Source organism: Gekko japonicus, unplaced genomic scaffold (genome assembly GCF_001447785.1).
Source record: "Gekko japonicus isolate JY-2015 unplaced genomic scaffold, Gekko_japonicus_V1.1 scaffold622, whole genome shotgun sequence".
NCBI classification, from domain to species: Eukaryota; Metazoa; Chordata; class Lepidosauria; order Squamata; family Gekkonidae; genus Gekko; species Gekko japonicus.
Window position 1 is genome coordinate 691,888 of NW_015175988.1, and position 23,015 is coordinate 714,902.

The following is a 23,015-nucleotide window of genomic DNA, read 5'->3' on the forward strand; positions in this document are numbered from 1 at the left end:
GTCCTTGTCTTCTCACAACAATCACAGGAGGCATGGTGCCTTTATTCCCACTTGGGAGATACAGGATGTGAGGTTGTGGGAATTGGGTCCTGGTTGTGATTCTGACAGTCCGATCCTATGGAAAGATATTCCAGTCTGAGTCCACTTGGGCTTAGATTGGAGTAACGTTGCAGAGGGTAGCACTCAGTATCTTCCAGCTTCTCTGTCTTCTACAAAGCTGTCTGCTCATGGATCAAGAACCATGTAAATAGATCTGGACAAGCCCCCCTCTAAGATGTTCTCTCCCAGTGTCTTTCACAGTGGCCTTCTAAGCAAGTGTCTTTCTTGAAATTGTGAAACTTGCAGCAAAGGAGTTGGGAAATAATAATGATAATTGAAAATAATAATGATTCGCAGGTGCATGACATGGGAAACAGATATTGGATCCAAGTCTAACACAATCAGTGTTTTAGAAGCTCGGGATGCCTGAGAATCTGTTGGTTTGTTTTTTGCCATCAAGTCACAACCGACTTATGGCAACCCTGTAAGGTTTTCAAGGCAAGAGATATTCAGAGGTGGTTTACCATTGCCTGCCTCTGCGTACTGACCCTGGTATTCTTTGGTGGTCTCCCATCCAAATACTAACCAGGGCCTACCCTGCTTAGCTTCCAAGATTTGACAAGATTGGGCTGTGATTTTTATCAAAGGGAGTGCAAAAAGAAAGTGTTCCTCCAAAGGATGAGAAAACAGCTTTACTTCCTTTCGCCACCTCATGCCATATTGGGATCGTCATCCCAGTATGCATCTAAGAAGTCATGCTCAGAGCCTCCCAGTCTAGTTTTCTCATGAAAAGAGATTTCGGGAGTTTCCTGTGTTTGGGAAATAAATTGCTGTATAGAGCTAGGAAATAGGTTTTATTTGTTAGCGTTTTTGTGTTCATCCCTTGTTTGTTCATCCTAGTTAATTACATTTATGATGGATCCCAACTGCACTGTAGTTTGGAAAGGAGCTGAACACAAAATCTGTTTATCGTCCATGAATGTGACCCATTAAGTTCCTATGCTTAATTTCACTGAAACTGTAGATATTTTTCTAGGGCTGCTTCTAATGTGACTTCTAAAACTGTAGATATTTTTTCTAGGGCTGCTTCAAATGTGACTTCTAAGGTTCTTTTTTCTTTTCTGGCAATTTTATCCTTGATTTTGTTGTTGTTGTCCACAACAAGTTTATATGGTAATTTATATGAACCAAATACAAGGCACACTTTTTTCATACCTTTATAGCCCTAAAAGGCTTGGTGCCTGGGTACTTAAATGACCGTCTCCTCCCATTTTGTCCAGCCTGCCAGTTAAGAGCTACCTCACAAGGCCTGCTATCTGTACTCCCATTTCCAGAAGTGAGGTAGATGGTAACTGGAAACTGAGATTTTTCAGCTGTGGCATCTCACCTGTGAAACACTCTTCTTCTAGAGGCTTGCCTAGTCTCTTTCAGACACCAGGCTAAAAAGTTTTTGTTTAACCAGACTTTTAATTAAGGACGGGTTGATGTTCCACCACCATTTTAATAGTGTGTTTTGGTCCAGAAACTGGTATTCATTTTTCTTTTAAGCATTTTTAAGCTGCTTAATTATCTTAAGTTTTAATGTTCTAGGTGGCTATTTTATGTTGTGATATAATTAAGAATGTTTAATGCTTTTAAATCAGGGCTATTTTTGGGCAGGAACGCACAGGAACTGAGTTCCGGCTGGCTTCAGAGTTGGCCACGCCCACTACAGCCAAAACCTCTGCGTGCGTGGCTACAGAGGGAAGGCCAGGAGAGCGACACCCCCCCCAGCGACTCCGAGGTGGGTGGGCCGGGGGGGCGGCTGGAAGGATTGGGGAGGCATTTAAATGCCTCCCCGTGCTTTTCCCCGGTCTGTCCAAGGGCAGCTTGTCTGGGCTCCCTGCAGCCACGGGGCGCCTAAGCAAGCCAAGGGAAGGCAATTTAAACTGCCTTCCCTTCCCTTCAAGGAGGGGCTTGCCTGGGCTAGCCAAGGGAAGGCGTGGGGTGTGGCCTAATATGCTAATGGGTTTCTGCTGTTGGGTGTGGCCTATTATGTTAATGAGTTCCTGCTGGGCTTTTTCTACAAAAAAAAGCCCTGGCTTTTTATTATGTTTTATTTTGTAAGCAGTCTCAGGCAGGTCATTTGGAGAGGCAACAGAAACATTCTCTAAAACTTTTTTTGTAAGAAATGTAACCTTTATCAGAAACAATTGCATCTATTATCCAGGACTCATTGGAAGGATCCTGTGTAGTATTGGTTGACTAAAACTAAAAGAGAAGTCAATAATCAAAGGTAATTGTCTACCTTGTAAAAGTATAGTCTCTTTCAATGTTCCCTCTAAGCTGTGGAGTCTTGTGAGCAAACATTCTATTTTGTGAGCTACTGGCATTAAAGTTGTGAGCGAGCGGTTTGGCCACTGCATCAATTAGTTTGCTCTGGAGCCATCCTTCCTGAGCGAAGACAAAAATGCGTGAGCCGGAGGCTAAAAAACTGTGAGCTAGCTCACACTAACTCAGCTTAGAGGGAACACTGGTCTCTTTATACTGTATGCGGACAAGGCGGTTTCCAGAATCATTCCTCACCTATGTCAGTTGACTCTTTCTTTATATGTGTGAGCTCCGTGCCGGCTGCATTTCTGGAATCCTCTTCATCATCTGGGATTTCTGTGTAAATCAGAAAGCAGATATCAAAAGGTGATTAATTATACTGAATTAATTATACTGAAGATATAAACTTGACATAATGGGGCCCCAAGTTTATATCTTCAGTATAATGCACTTATTTCAACAATTGCCAAAACAAGAAAACTCACTGAGTTGGAACTAGGATGCGAACATTCTCTAAGATTTTTATTCTTTTGCTTTTTAAAAAATGTTTAAAATGCTTAATACCCAGTCCTGGATTTGTCTCACCAGCAGATAAAGTGATACACATCGTCTTCTGCATCAGAGAATTCTGGCATTCTGTTGCGTGGATTCAAATGAACAAAAGTGGTTAAGCCATCGTGGAGTGTTGTTTCTATTGATGAAATGACTGATACCAAGAATGCTGTGCCTAGACAAACCTGAATACAGCGCAATCCTAAACAGAGTTACACCATTTTAAGCCTATTGGTTTTGGTGGCTCAGGGGTGAAACTCTCTTTAAGATTTCACTATTAATGAGACTGCAAGTTGCTAGTTCTAGAAAGTCCTATGAAATGTGGATAGAACCAAAGGCTGGTGATTTGAGCTTTCCCCACTTGGCTGTGCTGAGGATGAGCTTTCAGAAAGCTGCTACACACAGAATATGGTGCTATGGTGTTAGCTATGCTGCCATGATGTTTATGGGCGAGAGTACAACTGCTTGACCTGTGTACCAACTGATTTCAGTTTTCCGAAATGCTCTGCTGATGTTGCAGTCAGATACAGCTGCACAGATTTTCATAAAACAGAAGCATATAGGTGCACATTAATAAAAGTGCTAGCTAAGTCAGTATACTGTTTCAGGTTGCAAGATTTCCAGGACAGATAGTTAATTATGAGTTTGTATTCTGGGCAAAATTGAACTATGATAGGATATGAGATCTTTAGGCATATTCTGGGACACACTGGGCATGACTTCCCACAAGGACTAGCATGTGCACATGTCCCCATAGTACACCAAGTCAGTTGTTACCAGAAGCCAGAAACAATGCACAACAAACAAGCCAACCATTTACTGAATTAATGCATCATACTGTGGTCATGATCCTTCCCCCACTTGTATCAGCAAAGTTATTGTAATTATTCAGAATGTTTGATTTTTTAAAAAATGTGGATTGCTATATTTTATCTCTGTAAAGAGGGTGGAATTCTGGCCTTCAGTTTAATTGGCTTCTGGCTGTTTGGTGATGCTACCCCCTTTGGACAGAATGTGTACCTCCTATCCTCAATGACAGCTAGAGAGATTGACCCAACAAAAAGGTAAATGTCCAAGGTTGTGCAGAAGGGTCACTGACTGCAGTTTCTAACTCTGAGTTATGTTCTCAGACTTTTAGGTAATGCTGTTGGCAAATATTGAGCAACAGAATCAGCAGCTGTAACACCTTATTAAAAAGTCACTCAGTGTCAGTGCTCACTTATTAAGATTTATCAGTTACTACTGAAGGTTTCAGCTGCTTAAAAGGCATTTATTTAACGTTTTTAAAATACATTTGCTGACAGTATGAATGTTTCTTTCAGTTTTCGAAATTGCAGTGCATTGTGCTGTAATCCGTTCAAACCCCTTTGCGCACAACAAACACTTAAACTCAGATCCAAGTTTATAGGCTTTTACATTTACTTTAATTAGTAGTTTGGCACCCTCTGCTGGATAAGTCTTTGGTACTGTTTTGAGAAATGCTTGTGGTTCCTCTTTCTTTTTTAGAGGTATATCCAGAATCAGGCTGCCTAAAGTAAAGTGTAGTCACCAGTTTGCAACAGTAATGAGGAATGTCTGATCCGGTGGGCTCTAATTTAAAGCTCAAGGGCCTTCCATGGTTTATACTAATATACACACTCTGGATAGTGTTCTGGCTCTTTCTCTGTGGCTGTTTTGGTATTTTGGTATCTTTATGGCAATTCTTTAGATAAGAAATTTTCTGGGAGAAACGCACGGTAAGTGCAAAAGGGAAAGTCATGGTGGATTGCGACTGACGGCGGATCTGTCCGTCTCGCATCTCTCCCAGCTTTCCTCTACCGAGGTCAGAGAAACAAAGGTGCTACTCCCCTCCTCCATTTTATCCTTGTAACGATTTTGTGAGTTCTTTCACTCAGTATCCAAGGCACAGTGCATTATGGGAAACTGTAGGGGGAGGGGGGGAGAATCTACATGTGCCTAGATATTTAAAGTTCCTGAAGTCATCAGGAAGTAAAAAACAGGCTTTGCTTTGGGGGTTTTCAGCCCCTCTCCCCAGGGAAACCTTCCCGCTGATGTTTTTGGAAATATGGAATACATGCAATATATGTTTCCTTATCAGATCTAAACTTATTTTACCTAAAGTCTATTATATGTAACTTAAATGAATCAGGATGTTTCATATTTTAGTGAACCTGTTGAATAACAGTAAAAAAATGCACCTTACTCACCTAAATCAGTAACTTCTTCTTTTATATCTTCCTTCATGCATACAATAACTGGCTGTTCCAAATGGCCATTTACATAGTTATCTTCATCTAATGTCTCATGGAGTGCTAGAAGTGCAAAGAGAGATGCTTATGCTGATGTTTGTTATGCTGCTTGACTGACCAACTCATGAAAGAGAAATCTGTTTCCAGGGCCAGACCCAGCAGTATGGGGACTGTTCATCTATGGTGCACATCTATTACATATGCTTATACCTCCCACCAACAAGCTATAGATCCATATATGGCATCAAACTAATAGGTCAGCCAAGCAGCACCCCAATTCCAAAAGTCTGTAAGTCATATATGAGTCCAGCTGCAGAGCAACCAGTGTCTTCATGGAGAGAAAAAATCCATGCAAAGTAGACAGTTCCAGAAAAAGAGCCACTCTCATTTATACACACAAGCACTAGGAATATAAAAGCATACATTCTGTTTCTCAGACACAAGTGGCGTGCTGCTTATTTGGGGGGGTCTGTTTTTACTTTAAATTACTCTTTATATATAAACTGGGTAGTTTCTGCTGCCACCAGGAATTCAAAATTCCAAAAATCTCTTTCCACTGCTGGTAATGTGACCTAGGGTCTGGGCATTTCAGAGTTTTTTGTGGCCCTGAGGACGGACTGAGCTGAATTCTGGGATATACTTAAACAAAATTTGATTTATTGATTAAAGAACAAAAATAAGTTGCTGGTTATCTTAAACTGTTTTTGGAATAAAGAACTTGTAACTATAACTGGGTAGGTATCACACACAGTCCTCCTGACATTAAAATTCCACACTGACAGGAATCTCTGTTTCATATGGGCAGCCACACTGGCTAAGCTCTTTGTCTTATGGACTCTCTCAAAACTTTAGAGTCACATAGACTCTTCTCATAGCTCTTCCACACTTCACTTTCCAAGGACACATACATAGAACTCTTTAAGTTTCCACACAGAACTCGGTCATATCACTCACTGAATTCCCTCAACACACACTGCAAAGATTCACTCAGAACAACTCCTCCCACACTCTCAGTCATCCACCAATCACAGCACACTTGTCTCCCTCTTTCACTCTCCTTCCAGCACTGTACTCAAACCAAACATTTAAAGACACACACTCACTAAAACCAAACATTTAAAGACACACACTCACTAAAACGAGGAATCATTACACCATACTTATGCATCTTCTCTCCAATTTTGTTTCTCCTGATGAGGTTGCTGCAGATGGTGGTTGCCATACTGCCACCACCGCAAGTTAAAACAACCTCATTGGCAGTCTGGTCCAACATGAAACTGGCAGTCCACCACCCAACCGCTGCCTCTTCAACCACCATCACCACTAGCATTGCTTCTTGCCTGTCTTTGACCTATTTCAGATTTTGCACCCATACTGTAGGAACTTAGAATGATGTTTCTAGGGACCTTCCTTCCTCATACTGTCCAGTACACTGGTATGTGCAGTGTACATGTCCAGAGAACAAATAATACACATATATAAATTGCTGTGAAAACAGACAGGGGGAAAAGTCTTTCCCCTTCAGAATTCCCTCCTGCTGCCCTGACCCGGATAGCCCAGGCTAAGGAGGGCCGACTTCGGCAAGTACTTGGAAGGGCAACCTCCAAGGAATACCAGAGGCGGGATGCAGAGTCAGGCTAATCAAATCACCTCTCTGAAAAATGTCCAAGCCCCTAGTAGGTGTTGCCAGAAGTCAACCATGACTTCTAGGCAAGCACACAAACACACACACACACACACACACACAATTTTTTTAAAAAAATTCCCTCCTGCTGGCCCAAACTTCAAAAGTTGTCTAGGCCAGTTGACAGCCCTTATATATGTAGCAGAATTGACAGAATCTGTATTTTACTCAAGAAATTAATGCAGAATGACTCTGCGTTTACCTGTGTCTGCCACTTTCTGTGTGTCTGTGAGCCCCAGATCTCCTGACACACTGCTAACTGAATCTTCCTCGCCAGCATCTCTGTGCATTTCTGGGTAAAATGTTAAAGGTTATGGCATTACTTTTTTTTTTAAAGTTACAACTGAGGACATTCTATTACAGTTCTTCTAAGAGCCTTTAAAATAAATCAAGCAAGAAATGTTTTAGCTGTTCCACTCTGAGTCCCAAGTAGTCAAAACTGAGTAGTTCTCATTGATAAAGCACCATCACTAGGCAGTCAGAGAGGAGCCTCATCCAGTGAGGGATTTACAGCTTTAGTTTCAAGACACAACACAGAAAGAAAAGGTGAACGTGAAACCTATTACTAAGCCCCAGCCAATCTGACTACGTAACACATATGTTTGTGTGTCCCTAGGCTATTCTCATCAAGTCTTATTTTACTTTAACTTACAAGCTCATGAGTAACATATTATATGAAAGGCATCAGTCATATATAAACTGTCTTCTAACTACTTAAAGTTATGACAGTTAATGCATTACCAGCTAACTGGAATTCTGCTTCCAGAAAGTGTTCACTAGACTACTGTGTTTCTATACTACTTGCTTTGAATATTTGGTTGTCATTGTTGAAAAATATTAATATGCTGTACCTTGCCTAGGAGGAAAAAAGCATCAGACTGATTTGGAACAGATTGTAAATGAACATCAGTACTGAGACTATCCAAGGAGACTATCACCTGGGTGCCTCAGTGTTACTACCCCTGTACATCTAATTCGGTTGAAAAACAGGAGTGGACAATCACATTCATGATATATCACACCCGGCTCTTTGGGTGTGCTAAAATCATTGTGCTAATAGTTTTCAGATCAGTGGTTTTGGGTTTTAAAAAAATTATTATCATTGTTATTATTTTATTAGATGTACTAATTGCCCTGTCCCAGCTTACACCGAGCTCTGGGCGATGTACAAAAGGTAGCAATGCCATAAAATTTACAAAAACATTAAAATTCATTATACAACTTAATAAAAATTACAACACAGAGTAAAAGATCCAAGATGGCATCCTATAATATTATTTATCCCAATTCTGGACTACCAGCCCTTTTCTGGGCAGTCACTGGGGGTGTGGAGGGGGAGGAATTTGTGAATTTCCTGCATTGGGCAGGGGGTTGGACTAGATGACCCTGGAAGGTCCTTCCAACTCTATGGTTCTGTGATTCTATTTTATTTCGGTTTCAATTGGAAGTGATTTTTAACTACTATTGTAAGTCGCCTTGAACCATGAGAAAAGGCAGTGTATAAAAGTTTTAATAGACCAATCAATATTCAAGTGTGATGTAGTGTTCAGAGTGTTGGACTAGGATCTTGGAGACCCACGTTCGAATTCTCACTCTGCCATGGAAGCTGTCTGGGTGACCTTGGGTCAGTCACATCCTCTCAGCCCAACCTACATCACAGGGTGGTTGTGAAGATAAAATGGAGGAGAGGAGAGGATGTAGATCGCCATTATAAATAAAGTAAATAAATAAAAATAATTTCTGCAGCTTTGAATTTGTTTGAATATAGCATTGAAATCACACTTTATTTTTCTCTAATTATATATTTGAGTTCAAGTATTTGTTGGTTTGGAGTCATAAAATTAACACTGGGTACTTTAAAAATGTTATTCACTAAATATGTCAAAATAAGTATGTCAAATCAGATCATGCTCTATTTCAGGTACTGGAAAATTTTATGATTCATATTTTCCAAGAAAATCCACATCACTGGTCTCTGTTCAATTTTGTTATTTGTACTATAAATTTAAAAAGAAATACATGAAAGTTTACATTCTTGTGTGTTGGATGTTGTTGTTTTCATGCCTTTTAAATACATATAATTCTACTTTATAACTAAGAAACAAAATAAGTTTGGTAACTAAAATCCTTACCTCTGCAATTTCTTTCTATTTTAACTTCTGTCCGTTCTTCTGGCTTCTTGCTGTTGTTTTCTGATCTGCTTGTTTTATCTGCACTGCCGTGTCCCAGAATAGCATCCAGTTCTCTAAAAAACTTCATACTTTTGCTTGTGTTGCCTGAAAACTGAGCATTTTTTACACTCTTATATTCATGTTTTAGATTTTTATATTTTGTCCTGCACTGTTTCCAATCCCTATCAATTCCAAACTTTTGAAGTCTAGCAGCAACATGTTCAAATATTCTTTTGTTTCTCACTGTTCCTTCCAGTTGCTGCTGGATGCTTTTGTCTGACCACACGCGTATTAGAGCTCTCACTTCGTTGACAGTCCAATGTTTTCCTCCTTCATTTGCTACAGACGGAATAAAGGGTGGGTGTTTTGAAGTATCTAGTATTGCTGTTGGGTTACCTGCATCAGGTAGGATAGGAGAGAGACATAGATATGTATTACCTGCATTGGGTAGGGTGGGGTCAGGATCAGGTAGAGACAGTGAGAGAGAGAAGTTTTGTTAACTTTTTTCCCTTGCCAAGAATATTCAGGCAAACCTCAAAAAACAAACTCAAGATACAGGACAGATTTTTAATATACACGACTGATTTTAAAATATTTCACACTAGGTTAGTATTATAAGGATTATGAAAGTTAAAAAAAAAAAATCCCAAAGAGAAATGGAAGCTGACTGTTCTGTGATGGTCGTTGTCTCTGAATTCCATATGTACAATTAAGCCTACTATACAGGAATAACACTTTGAGTTAAGGGCAAATCAGCCACCCGTCTGTAACAGTTTTTTGAAGCAGTACATACTCTTTCAGTACTGATTTTTGCATTTCACTGTTAAGTAGATTTGAGTTGTTCCATATATTAACTAGTTAATTATCTGAATACCGGAAATTATGTGGGATAAGTTGGTTATGTGGTCATATACACACATACTTAACAGTGCAATCCTAAGCAGAGCTACACCATTTTATATGTGTAAAAGTGAATGGGCTTAGAAGGGTATAACTCTGTTTAGGATTGCACTGAACATTCTTGTTATTTCTGTGTTTCAGATTAATATATAGAAGATATCTGTTATACAACAGCTGGGATCCAGAGTACTCCATGCGTGCATATAATTGTTTTTCAGCTTCCTTTTTCTGGTAGCAACACACTGAAAAGCCTTCCTAAAGTCAAAGTATTTTACTTTGACTTTGCCTTCCTGAACATCAGGGACCGTTTAGTACCACATGAGATGTGGAAGAGTACTGCTAGAAGACAATCCTACAAGCATGTGGATGAGCTCTATGCATAAGAGGAGCTGCCTGGATCCTGGACTGTGAAGGGAAAGGAGCTTGAGTATGTTTTGTGTATCCCCCCCCCAAACTAATCTCCCTCTGAATAGCATATGTGTCCCATTTGTTTATCTTCATGCACTCCTATAAAAGCAAATAATTATGTCTTATAGTTTATTAAGAAACTACCACCAGTTTTGCACAAGTAGACAATGAGAAACCAACCTCAGATCTTAGCTACACACTCTGTAGCAGTGGTCCACAATGTGGAGCCCATTATCCAAAGCAAAGAGCCAGTCCTGGTTTCCCTCCACCTCACTGGAGCATGAGATATCTCAGAAGAGCCCAGGAAGCATGATTAACAACCGCCTTCATCATAGGAGGATGTTTATAATGCAGCTTCCTGATATTTTGAAAGCAGTCCCAACCCCCGGGCATCTATTTTTTGTGGTTGGTTGTACCCTCTGTGACAGCCATTTTGTGATAGCATCCCTTCATATTCTTAGAATTCCAAAAGTGCCCACAGGTTTGACAAGGTTGGGGACGCTTACTCTATAGTCTTCTGCAATTGTTTCTTCCATTGCTTACACAACACACAGAATCATCATGGTGTAATAGAGTGTCAGACTAGGTTCTTGGAAACTTCAGTTTGAATCCCCACTCTGCCATGGAAGCTTGCTGGGTGAGCTTGGGCCAGTCACTCGCTCTCAGTCTAACCTACCTCACAAGGATAAAATAGAGGAGAATGATGTAAGCTACTTTAGGTCCCCGTTGGGGAGAAAGGCAGGATATAAATAAATTTAAAATAATTTAAAGAAATATAATTCCTGTGCTCTTGAAAAGACCTAGGATATTTCTTCTCACGCACACATCATCATTCATTACCTAGCTGGATGGGCCTGCAATGAGAAATAAAAAGTAATGGATTTGCAGAAGCGTCTTCCTCATCTTTAAGTAAGGCTTCACCTGGAAGGAAAAAAAGAAGAGATTTAGTATGTAGAAAAGTCAGAGAACATGTTGAAATATACTGTGAATGATGTACATGGTAGATTCTGGTAACGACCCACCATCACTGGATACTTCATTTACATCTTCTGGATAGGACTAGGGTTCATGACTACCTTAAACATTTAATCTTAAATCATTTAAAAAATAGCTGAGACTGAGAATGGAACATGGACTAAAGAAGAGTCAGAAGTAAAGGACTCCTTGCAGTTCATTTCCAGAAAGGGAAATGTTTTCTACTTAGTGTATCATTATGTTGTCAGGCTGGATGTTACAGGGAGGTCATGTAACCCAGCAAAGGACTGTTCATCCTCTTACATTCCTTAGGAGCATCAATGAGAAGCTTCTGGTTCCCTTGAAACCACTATATACACATAAGGCGTGTTGCTTTCACTTGTCTCTCCTGATCAGTCTCAATATTATTAGCTACTTTAATGTATTATAGTGTATCGAGGGCATTGATGGAGATGTTTTCTGATACAACCAGTATGTTTGGCAAAACATATGCAAGCCAAGCAAGCTTTAATCATAACAAATTCTGGGTAGTCAGTATATTGCCAAACAATGATGGGCTGTCCTTCCTCTATGAATCAGGAAAAAAACACAACAAAACAGCTGTTTGGTGCCTCTGCATAAAACATCCAGAAAATCTCACTGTTCTAACAAACTGACACTAAAAGCGGTTCAGGCAGTTTTCAATTTATGTTTTTGGAATCCGGATGCTTAGTTGAACTGAAATTAATAAGCTATGTAACTCCAAAACTGTCCAATTACAGTTGATGTGTTTTGTTCAGTCAGTTGAGTTAGGAACTCTGCCAAAAACATACAGGAATAAAACCTGCAGTGGTAAAATGTGGCCCACTCCAGGAAGAAATGAAAGTGTGTAGTTATTCACAAAAGTGGCTACAAGTGCCTTCTTCTTCTGCAATTCAGTCCCGTTCATACTGGCCTTTCTTCATGCAGTCAGGCATCCCTGTGCACAGGGGTGAGGAGGAATTTGACATCATGAAACAATCCACAGTTCATAAAAGCCAAATCTGCTTGTTTCATTAAGATAGAATGATATTTCTGTAAGAACTTGACATGGATTAACAGTGCTATCCCTCAGCAGAGTTGCACATTTCTAATATGTTAATTCTGCTTATGATGGCACTGTAAACCTCCTTCAACCTTCTTCTAGGAGAAATCTCTGGAACATGAGTAGAGCAGGGCTTTTTCCTGGCACGGGATCACAGCCCTAATAGCCAGTGTCTGTATTGGATGCTTCATTGCTGTATTCTCTTTGATGACAATACTACTTCATGAACATATGTGTGCAACACAGAGACTGAGCTCTTGCAGGAAATTTTAATGTACTAACTAGCCCTAAAATGTAACTGAATATCACTCTGTGGAAGAGTTAAAAGAATGCAGAAGGGGGAAAGGCACTTAATCCCCCCTCCCCAATAAACATCTGTGTGATCCATGGTAATGGTTCCTTTAAATTAGGGGTCTTTGTTTTTCATGTGAATGCTAGAAAATGAGGTGTGGTGGGCTTATATAGCTAAAAGGTTTTGAGAGAAGGATTGAAAATTGTGTTGCTGTAGTCCAAGCGACAGCCAAAAAATGTGAATTGTCTAAGCAAGACCTCTAGACATTTTCAACTGTTTCTTTGGTAATTTCTCTCAAAGGGATGATGACTTCTTGGCAATTCTTTTGAAATGCAGCCCCCCCCTCCCCAACATGTAACCTTAATTAGTATTTGTTTTTGGAAGTCTATAGGTAATGACTTTGCATTTTTTATTTAACACACACACACACACAGCCAAGTGTGATGGGCATTTTTTGCCCTTATTGTTGAAAGTAGATATCTGACAGAGAATGCTTTAAAAAGACAAAACAGAACAGCAATTTAAAATATTCTCCCCAAATGTGATGCAAAAGTAAATCTCATATTAGAGAGAAATAGTACAGCAACTGCCTTCTTTTATTATTTTTGTGGGGGGGCTGTTTGTTATTTTTGGCCTTTCTAAATTTTATTTTCGGGTTTTTCTTTTTAAGGAACAAGCAAAAATAGATTTCATGGCATGCCATCTTGGAGGGCTGGGGGTAAAAGATGACAGCTGTCAGAGTACGAAGCTGCTTGGTGTGACATTTCAGTCCTTGACAATCAAATGACTTAAAAACCACATTGTACCTGTGTGTTTTTTTTTAATTTTTAGCCTGTTAGCAGTCATCCAGAGCTCATGGGGGGGGGGGGGGGGATGAACTGCAAAAGGAACAACATTTCCTCCTCATTCCCAATGTGCGACTTTCAATCCTGGACCTTTTTATTTTCATTCCAGCTCTAGATAAATTTCTCATTTAGAGCAGCTGAAATCTTTGTACCGTACATTACTCATCCCACAATTATTTTTTCCCTTGCACTGGACAGCTGCAAAAAATGTGATATCAGCTGTAAAAGATAAATCACCAGTAAAAAAAAGCAATAGAACCGGAGGGAGGGCCCTGCTGGGTTTGCTCCCCCTTTACAGAAATAGTATCTCCTGAATCTGACTGTAGCAGCTAGTTTAACTTCATCAGGTTTATGTATTTATAGAAACGCTAGTGTGCATAGCCACCCCACCCTGCACGCACACAAACACACGCCGACAAGGAGGGAGTGAATTAAGTCAGTTTGTTCTACCAACTGTGCCATCTGTGGTGTATTATGTGGCTTTGAATCATGGAAGCCTCTAGGTATTTTAGGTAAAAAAAATAAGAAGGAAAGAGAGCTTTTTTTTACCTTCATTGTTCTCTCTGGTGGCATTTATGATCTCATTTGCTGAGCACCTGCCGTTTTCTTCCTCTTTTAATTGTGTGACAGGTTCATGTTGCAATATGGCATCCAGTTCATGGAAAAACTTCATGGTCTTTGTAGCATCTCCTGAGTTGTGGGCATATTTAACTGTCCTATATTCATATTTCAGGTTTTTATACTTTGCACGACATTGTTTCCAGTCTCTGCAGATCCCCAACTCCTGCAGCCTTTTAGCAATGTAAATAAATATCCCTTTATTCCTCAGTGTTCCATGGAGTTGCTTTCTGATATTTTTTTCTGACCAGACGCTTAACAAGGCTTTAACCTCCTCTTCAGTCCAGTGCCTTCCTGCTCCACTCTCCATGTTGAAAGTGACCTGGAAATGATTCACTATTTCTAGCCAAGATTTTGTTTCCTAGGAAACCAGACGGCTGGTTGTCAGTAAGCTCTACAGAGATGAAAGGATCTAGTTTTACTGGCTCAAGCTGCCTGAGGGGAGTAACTTGAGAAACTGCCAAATAAGCAGGTTCTGCATTTGAGGCAGGGAAAATAAAGCAGCTCAGGCGCAAATGATTGCAAAGTACTTTAATAATCGGCATCTAGAATAAGCTGCCTTCTGTTAGATAGAATTCTGAGCATAACCAAGTTATTTAAAACCCCTTTGCAGTAGACACGCTCTGATAAAAAACCTGGATTTGTTCTACGGTGTATTTATCCTGAATCATGATAGATTTGCACCCTGTTTCTTTTAAGAATTGCTAGCAATCCAGTGCCTTTCATTTAAATAGAATTTTTATTCTATAGCCCTAGGAGCACTACCAAAGTCTGTGATTCATAGACCACACGTGGCACAATCCTGTGCATGTGTACTCAGAAATAAGTCCCACTATCTTCAATAGTGCTTACTCCCACGTAAGTGTACATAAGACTGTACCCTTAATTCTGCAAGTTTACATCTGTTCAAGGTTACTCTGTTGTAAAGACAAAGCTACCAGTTTAGGTAAATTATGGACACGCATTTAGACATTTCATGGTTCGTATCAACAGAAAAGCTATAATTTTGTATTTTGAGAATTTGTGTTAGTACTTTTCTCAGGTAAAGAGCATTTGATTCTAGCAATTATATACTATTTTACAAACAAGAGCTTTTCTGTAAATCTATTAAAAACTCAGCATATCAATTCTTGCTGAATCTGTATGCATGCTACTAAAAACATACTTTGTTATGTATGTTTGAGGGGCCATGGCTCAGTGGTAGAGCATCTGCTTGGCATGCAGAAGGCCCTAGATTCAGTCCCTAGCATCTTCGGTTAGAAAAAGAAGAGGATAGATTGGATTTATACCCTGCCCTTCACTACCCAAAGGAGTCTCAGAGCGGCTTACAAACTCCTTTCCCTCCCCCTCCCCACAACAGATACTCTGTGAGGTAGGTGGGGCTGAGAGAGCTCTGACAGAAATTGTTCTTTTTCAAGAACAGCTCTGACAGAACTATGGCTTGCCCAAGGTCATCCAGCCGCTGCAAGTGGAGGAGTGGGGAATCAAACCTGGTTCTCCCAGATCAGAGTCCGCGCACTTAACCACTACACCAAACTGGCTCTAAAAGGGTCAAGTAGTAGGTGATGGGAAAGATGTCTGCCTGAGACCCTCGAGAGCCACTTGCCAGTCAGAGTAGACGTTACTGACCTTGAGGGACCCAAGAGTCTAATTCATGTGTTCATATGTATAAGGCAAACTGCAAGTTCCCTTAAACAACCAGTATGCTACTTTACATGTATGAAAAGAGGGTACCTGAGATCTCTGAATGTTGAATAAGACTCTCCGTTTATCCAGTGTGCATAGAAGGAGTTACATATCAGCAAGTATCGTTTGTGCAGAAAGCACATGTCTCAGGGGTAGAGCATCTGTTTTTCAGGCAGAATATTCCAGATTCAACCCATGGCATCTCCAGTTAAAAAGATCAGGTAGGAGATAATGTGAAAGACCATTACCCAAGACCTTGGAGAGCCTTTGCCAGTCAGGGCAGAACGCACTTGTGAAGAACTGGGCTAGTGATTCTGAAGAAGAAGCAGAAGAAAAATTGATAAATTGCTTGGATGTAACTTGCATGTTTTTTTAATCCCAGGCCAGAGTTGGCTGTCAACACTGTAACCAAGTTTAGGCCCTGGCAGCTATATAAGTACTATTTTGTTCCTCTTTGGAGAATACAACCTCACTTGGGGAAGGGGGGTTTCCACAGCCATCCATACAGATTTATTTCCTTGCTATTTGTCACACATTCAATTGGATATTTATTTAGATTACCTCAGTCAATGCTGAATTGCAGTTCTCTGTCTTTTCTGGAGGACTTTTAGATTAAAAGGCATGATTGGAAGATTGAGTGCAATGGCAGTTGATGTTGTTTGGGGAGAGAGGGGGGGGAGTTTCCTGGGGAATCTGGAGGGGGGGAAACCTTAATGATGCTTCTGTGTGAAACAGACTAGGAAATGTCTGAATAGCAATAAATTACAGTGTATACATTTAATAGCCTCAGGTTTGATATGAAAAGCAAATAAAGTTATTAAAGGTTAGGAGACTGTGAATGAAACCCCAACCAGTGTGACTACTTTTTAGGTCCACTGAAGTCAAATGAGTTTAGAATGGTATAACTGTTTAGGATTATGCTGTGAGGGGTGTTTTTCAGAGGTCATTTGTTACACTGCTTAGTTGGTTTGTTGGGACTGAAATGCTCTAAACCTTCATAATTTTGTTCTGTTATTAATTACGATTTATATTGGATACACTTCTGTTACAGTCTAACCTTTTTTCTTTTTTTTTTAAGAAAACCCAATTCCTATGTCTGTAGTCTGTCCATTATTTCAGGTTTAGCTGGTTATAGTCTCTTGTAGACCAAAAATACGAGAATTGTAAAAATGTATATCCATTTTAACCTTGAAAAGGGTAAATTAGTGGACACAGAGTTGTGGATGCCCCATTCAAAACCCAAACTGCTGCTTAAACACAGAGTTTATTTAAAGGCAGGAAAAACAAGGGGGTTGGGGAGTTTAAAGTATATTAAGTGTCCTGAAGTCAGGACAAAGGGAAAAGTAAGCCTCTTTACTCTCTGAATTCATTAGCTCCGGGGAAGTCTGGATACTGTCTGTAGATTAGAGCCAGGGGTCATTTCGTAGAAAAAGAGCTAGGGGAACTCATTAGCATAACTCATTAGCATATGCCACACACCCTGACATCACCGGAAGTGTGTCATAAGGCCACACACCCCGCCCCCAATGGTCCCGGCCGCTGGCGCCGGCCTTGTAGCTCTACTGCCGAACCCCATGAGGGGCCCGGCGGTGGACCTGCAAGGCCGGCGGGAGTGCAAGGAAGCCCCGCGAAGGCCCTCCCTGGTCCCAGGCAGGCAGGGGTGGGGAGAGGCAGGGAGGAAGCAACTTACCCTCCCTCTTCTCCTGCCTCCTCCTGGCTGAATGAGGGCCTGAAGCGGGGCGGCCGGAAGCGGGGGGCGGGGCTTCATCATGTGCCCCGTCCCCCATACCTCACTCGGGGGAACTGCGATCCCCCGTGATTCCCCCCGAAATGACCTCTGATTAGAGCAAGCATAAAACATCCCTGTGGAGTTAGTGCTGAAGTGAAATATGTGGTGAGGTCTCCCTCCTTTATGGGTTCAAGGAAGCAGCCTTTCCTCACTGCAACAGCAGAAGTCCCATGAGCACTGTGGATCAAAGGCCCACACCCGAAGATGGCCACTCTTCTGCCAACTGCCCTTCGCACTGTTCCACAGGCTGTCTTCTCCAGAACCTCTTCTTCCATCGAAAAGCCCTCCCCTCCTCAAGGAAAAACCAACAACCCAGACTTCTGCTCCTCTCACTCTCTCTCCCTTGGAGTTAACCCCTCTTCTCCCATCCTGTTGCCTGGCAACCCACTCACCCAGCCTATGTCATAATCACCTCCCTCTAGAGGGCAGTGTTTCCAGACCCACTTTGCAAGGAACAACAGGTTGCAAACATTTTGAATAACAAGCAAAACATTTTTAAAGGCTCACATACAGTGTTCCCTCTAAGCTGAGTTAGTGTGAGCTAGCTCACAGTTTTTTAGTCTCCAGCTCACACATTTTTGTCTTAGCTCAGGAAGGATGGCTTCAGAGCAAACTAATGTATGCAATAGCCAAATCACTTGCTCACAACTTTAATGCCAGTCGCTCACAAAGTAGAATTTTTGCACACAAAACTCCACAACTTAGAGGGAACATTGCTTACATATATGGCACCTGACAATGATTTACCCTAGGGTTGCCAGCTCTGGGTTGGGGAATTCCTAGAGATTTTAGGGGGGGAGAGCCTGGAGAGAACAGCGGGGTATAATGCCGTAAAATCAACCTTCCCACGCAGCCATTTTTCCAGGGGAACTGGAGACCAGTTGTAATTGTGGGAGATCTCCAGTTACCAACTGGACACTGGCAACCCTAGTTTGCCCATGTGTGCTTGAAGAAATAGTGGGGAAATGGATTGCACAGTACTTCACATGGTAGCAGAGAGCTCTAAGACAGAAAATATGCATGACCTTTGGAATATGTCTGAAATCTGCTGGACTTCTCCAGGCGCTGCTTATCCCATTCCTGAGTGTCCAGATCAGAAGACTGCATTCAGAAATGTACTGAGCCTACAAGTTCAAACCAACAAGAGACAAGCATTGTCTTCTCAGGAAGATGTTTTAATGTGGGATCTCCTGGCTTTGATTCTTCACTTCTTTCCATAGTGAGGGGAGTGGATGACAGGATTTGTGACTTCAGTCTCCTAGTCTGAGGGGGCAAATACTCAGTTGGATTCAGTCACTTTATTCACTTAATTTCACCCAATTCACCTCCTTACTACAACTCCCATTTTATGTTGCTTTTGTGCATTCAGGTGCCATAATCGCCAGCACAACCTTTTTGGTAGTCAAAGGGAACCCCCTCCTTCTAATTGTCTGAACAGACTCTAAATGGTCTGATCAAACTTAGTGAAATACTGATTTCGGAGACCCAAACGTTTGAACTACATGCTGGAGAGAGATGATAATTTGGAGGCAATTTGGTGGTAAAATACATCTGTCCTACTTTCATCTTTGGTAAATGTATTTTCTGGGGATTTTTAGTATTGGTTCAAAACCCTGCTCGAATATAAGCATTACTAGGACTTACGACATTATGCGATTCATTAATTCATGTGCTTTAAGATTTTCTTCTGTTCCTGCAGAGGTCAAGAGAGTGCTGGGATTGTGACAAGTGATGGAGAATCAGCCCAATCCTTCAAAGTGCACAAGGTAAAATGGAAAGGTTGTTTATTATTTATGTTCTTAAAAGAAGTAGTAATAAAGAATCTGACCTCTTCTTACCATCTTAAAAAGATTATTCATAAAACTGAGGAGCATATACCACACATAAATGAGGGATATTTATTTATCTATTTATCGTATGGCAAATGAGGGATAAACTTGATGGTGAGAACTTCTATTGTAAGCTTTAAGGAATTGTGTATAGAAGAATAAATAGGTGCAGGCAGTAGACAGAGAGAAACTGGAAGACAGGCATTAGCGCTTATATGGGCCCAAAATCTGAAGAAAGTTATTTTATAATCTGCTTTCTCTTTCTTAGTCATTTGTCTTTGATATGAGCATCCTCCTAACCAGTTATCCTACAATATATTTTAATGATGTATGTTTAGGAGGAGTGTTGATTTTAATAGTTTTATAATGTCATTATATGTTGTATGTTTTGAAGGGCAGAAAGACGGGGGTATAAACTCTGTAAATAAATGCATAAATATCTGTCCCGATGGCGGGACTGCACCCCCACCCCCACCGACTGCACCCCCAACCCCACCGAAACCAGCCACCCCGGCGCAACGCCGGGGAGAAGGAGCCCGCACCCACCGACGCTTACCGGGGCCGCCCATCGAGCGGGGAGGAGTGGGGACGGCGGGGGTCGGTCCTCCGGCGGCCGAGAGAGGAGCGGGCGGGGCAGAGGCACGGCGGGGAGGGGAACCCGACACAGCAGGGGAAACGGGCGGCCGCGCTGGAAACGACAGCGGACGGCCTCGTACAGGCTCCGGGCTGGGAGACTCTGGAGCGGATGCCGCGGCAAGAGAGGCCGCGCCGGGCCAGAGGCCCGGCTCGAGGGCACGCCCACGCAGCCGGGCTCCATGGACAGGAGCCCGGCGGGCCGGAAGGGAGGCCACACCCCGGGTAGGGCGTCCCAGGCTTTATGAGGGGGCGGAGCCAGAACGAGAGGGGAGGCAGGACAGGACTGATGCACACTGGGAGGAGGAAGGGGAAATAAAAAGGAGGGAACGGAGGAGGCCGGGGATGACTCCTGGATGTGAGAAAGCACAGAGAGAGACACGGGGAGAACATCCAGCAGGGAGTGGTAAAGGAAAGGTGACGTAACCGCCTTTACACTCCAGGTGTCTGAGGCCATTACCCTCCGGGGGGGAGGAGCCAGGAGAAGGCGGGTGAAACAAAGTGGCTGAACCCGGGCCTTTGGGGAGCTCGAGCGAAGAGGAGAGTGACGGGTCCTCCTCGGGCTCCTGTGACAATATCATATCCCACTTCTGCCTCTTATCCAAAACCATCCCCAAATTCCCTTGTTTTCTAATGCATTATTTGCAGTTCCTCAGGAGTTTTCGAATTGCAATAGTTTGAAAACAAATAATTTGAAAATAAAACAATATCCTTTTTCCTTCACTCACAAGAAAGGTGCAGTAATACCATGGTAAAAAGGAGCACTCAGAATCTATCATATTAAACAACAGGTCAACTATAGCTGACTTGTATCAGGAAGAGGTTAACAAGCTCCGGACTTAAAGTACTTAAATTGTGATTCATACATATTTTGACCCTGCATTTCACTAGTCCAGTCACCAATCTGCCTTTATTATCTAAGGAGAAGGCAGTGTGCTTTAGCCTTGCAATAACTATGTGAGGTAACTTAGCTTAAGGGCCCAATGAGATATGATAGTTCCATATAACTATTCAATTCATGTACAAAGAAGGAGCATGCAAGTGAGAAGCATAGGAGCCCACTGCCATCACCCCCGTGTCCATATCATATACCCTGTTCAGTTCTCCTCAGCTGCACTTTAAAACGAGATGCACTTTTTCCTCACTGAGGGGAGGTGGGGTTTTAAACAGCTTTAGTGCTCCTTCCCCATACTCCCCTTTTTGCAGTTAAAGTTGGACCACCAAAGGCTGAAACAGCTCTGTGGTTCAAAACGTGGAACAACTATTGTCACATACAGTTTTGGCCCAAGGTTTGCCACAGAATATTGTTATTATTAAATCATAGACCAGAAAGCCCTTGGCCTGTTGAGGAAGACACGTTTTTTTAAAGATTGTAGGCTCACTTTACTGATCAGACAGAAAAAGCTGAAGTGACAGGAATTTTTGTGAGTGTGTTTGTCTTCATGTATATTGACAAGTTTTAGTTTGCCTGGGGTCGCCTACTCAATTCCCTTTCTGTTTTACAGGGAATGGGTCTGGTTAATCATGTGTTCAGTGAAGACAGTCTGAAAAAGTTGTATGTTTCAAATCTTGGAATTGGCCACACAAGATACTCCACCTCGGGTGTCTCTGTACTAGATAACTGCCAACCATTTGTTGTGGAAACACTGCACGGGAAGATTGCTGTGGCCCACAATGGAGAGTTGACAAATGCAGCACGACTGAGAAGAAAGGTAGGAATTAGCCTAGTATTTTTAAACTGTGCTTCCTCTTAGGGTTGCCAGGTCCCCCCTGGCCACTGGTGGGGATGGGGGGGTAGGATTGCCAACTCCAGGTTGGGAAAGGCCTTGAGATTTGGGGACTGAGTCCGCGGAGGACAGGGACCTCAGTGGGGTACACTGCCATAGAGTCTACCCTCCAAAGCATCCATTTTCTCCAGGGGGACTGATCTCTGTAGTCTGGTGATGAGCTGTAATTCCAGGGGATCCCCAGGTCCTACGTGGAGGCTGGCATCCCTCATGCTCAGAAAGTAACTACACATGGCCAGAACCATGTTTTGTTTGCGGTAAGAAAATGCATATTTGTTAGGAACCATTAATACTTCCAAGTTTCCCGACAATCTGTTACTTAACGTTGGGGGTGGGATTCAGCCCACTTGTCACACTGCGTTCTATTACTGTTGGTGCTCTTTCTCCTGGGGGTTTTCTGTGCAAAATTTGGTACCTCCTAAAAGAGAGAGAAGCTTCTGTATTAAACACTATACATAAAAATAAACCAAACTTCTCTATTATCTTGCTGTCAGCCATGTTCCCTTCCATATCTAGTTCCAATGTTCTTTTCACTCTTCTCATAAGAATGGACTCGGACCTATTGCTTCGTAAAGTAGGGAGAAAGTCAAGAACTTTTACCTGCATTGGTCACATATGCATCGCTCTATGGTGGGAAGATTTATGAGTTCCCCATTTTTCTGAAACATACAGAAAATTACAAAGTTAGTAAGAAAACAGGCTTTTTTTGATACTTTGGAACATGAGAAAGTACCTTATGGCTTCCAGGGCTCTTTGTAGAAAAAGCCCAGCAGGAACTCATTACCATAATAGGTCACACCCAACAGCAGGAACTCATTAGCATATTGGGTCACACCCCTGACAGCACAGCTCATTAGCACATTAGGCCACACCCCCATGTTACCAGAAGTGTGGTTATCCAGCCACACCCACCTTTTGCTTGTTATTCTGTTTACCTTGTTTGTTGTCAAAATCCAGGGCCTGTTTTTGTAGCAGGAACTCCTTTGCATGTTAGGCCACACGCCCCTAATGTAGCCAATCCTAATGAGTTACTGCTGTTGGGTGTGGCCTATTATGCTAATGAGTTCCTGCTGGGCGTGGCCAACTTGGGAGCCAGCCGGAACTCCGTTCCTGTGCGTTCCTGCTCAAAAATAGCCGTGTATACCATAAACTTATATTGCTTTTATACACTAATTATTATGACTT

General features: G+C 41.9%; 1 protein-coding gene across 1 annotated transcript in view; it reads left to right on the plus strand.

The window, feature by feature from the left end:
- Positions 1 to 23,015, plus strand: part of PPAT (phosphoribosyl pyrophosphate amidotransferase) — a 60,845-nt gene that overhangs the window by 27,736 nt on the left and 10,094 nt on the right. The window contains exons 2-3 of the mRNA XM_015426330.1: positions 19,281 to 19,347; positions 21,549 to 21,755. Coding sequence (XP_015281816.1) covers positions 19,281 to 19,347; positions 21,549 to 21,755 — 274 coding nt within the window. The remainder of the gene's footprint in view (positions 1 to 19,280; positions 19,348 to 21,548; positions 21,756 to 23,015) is intronic.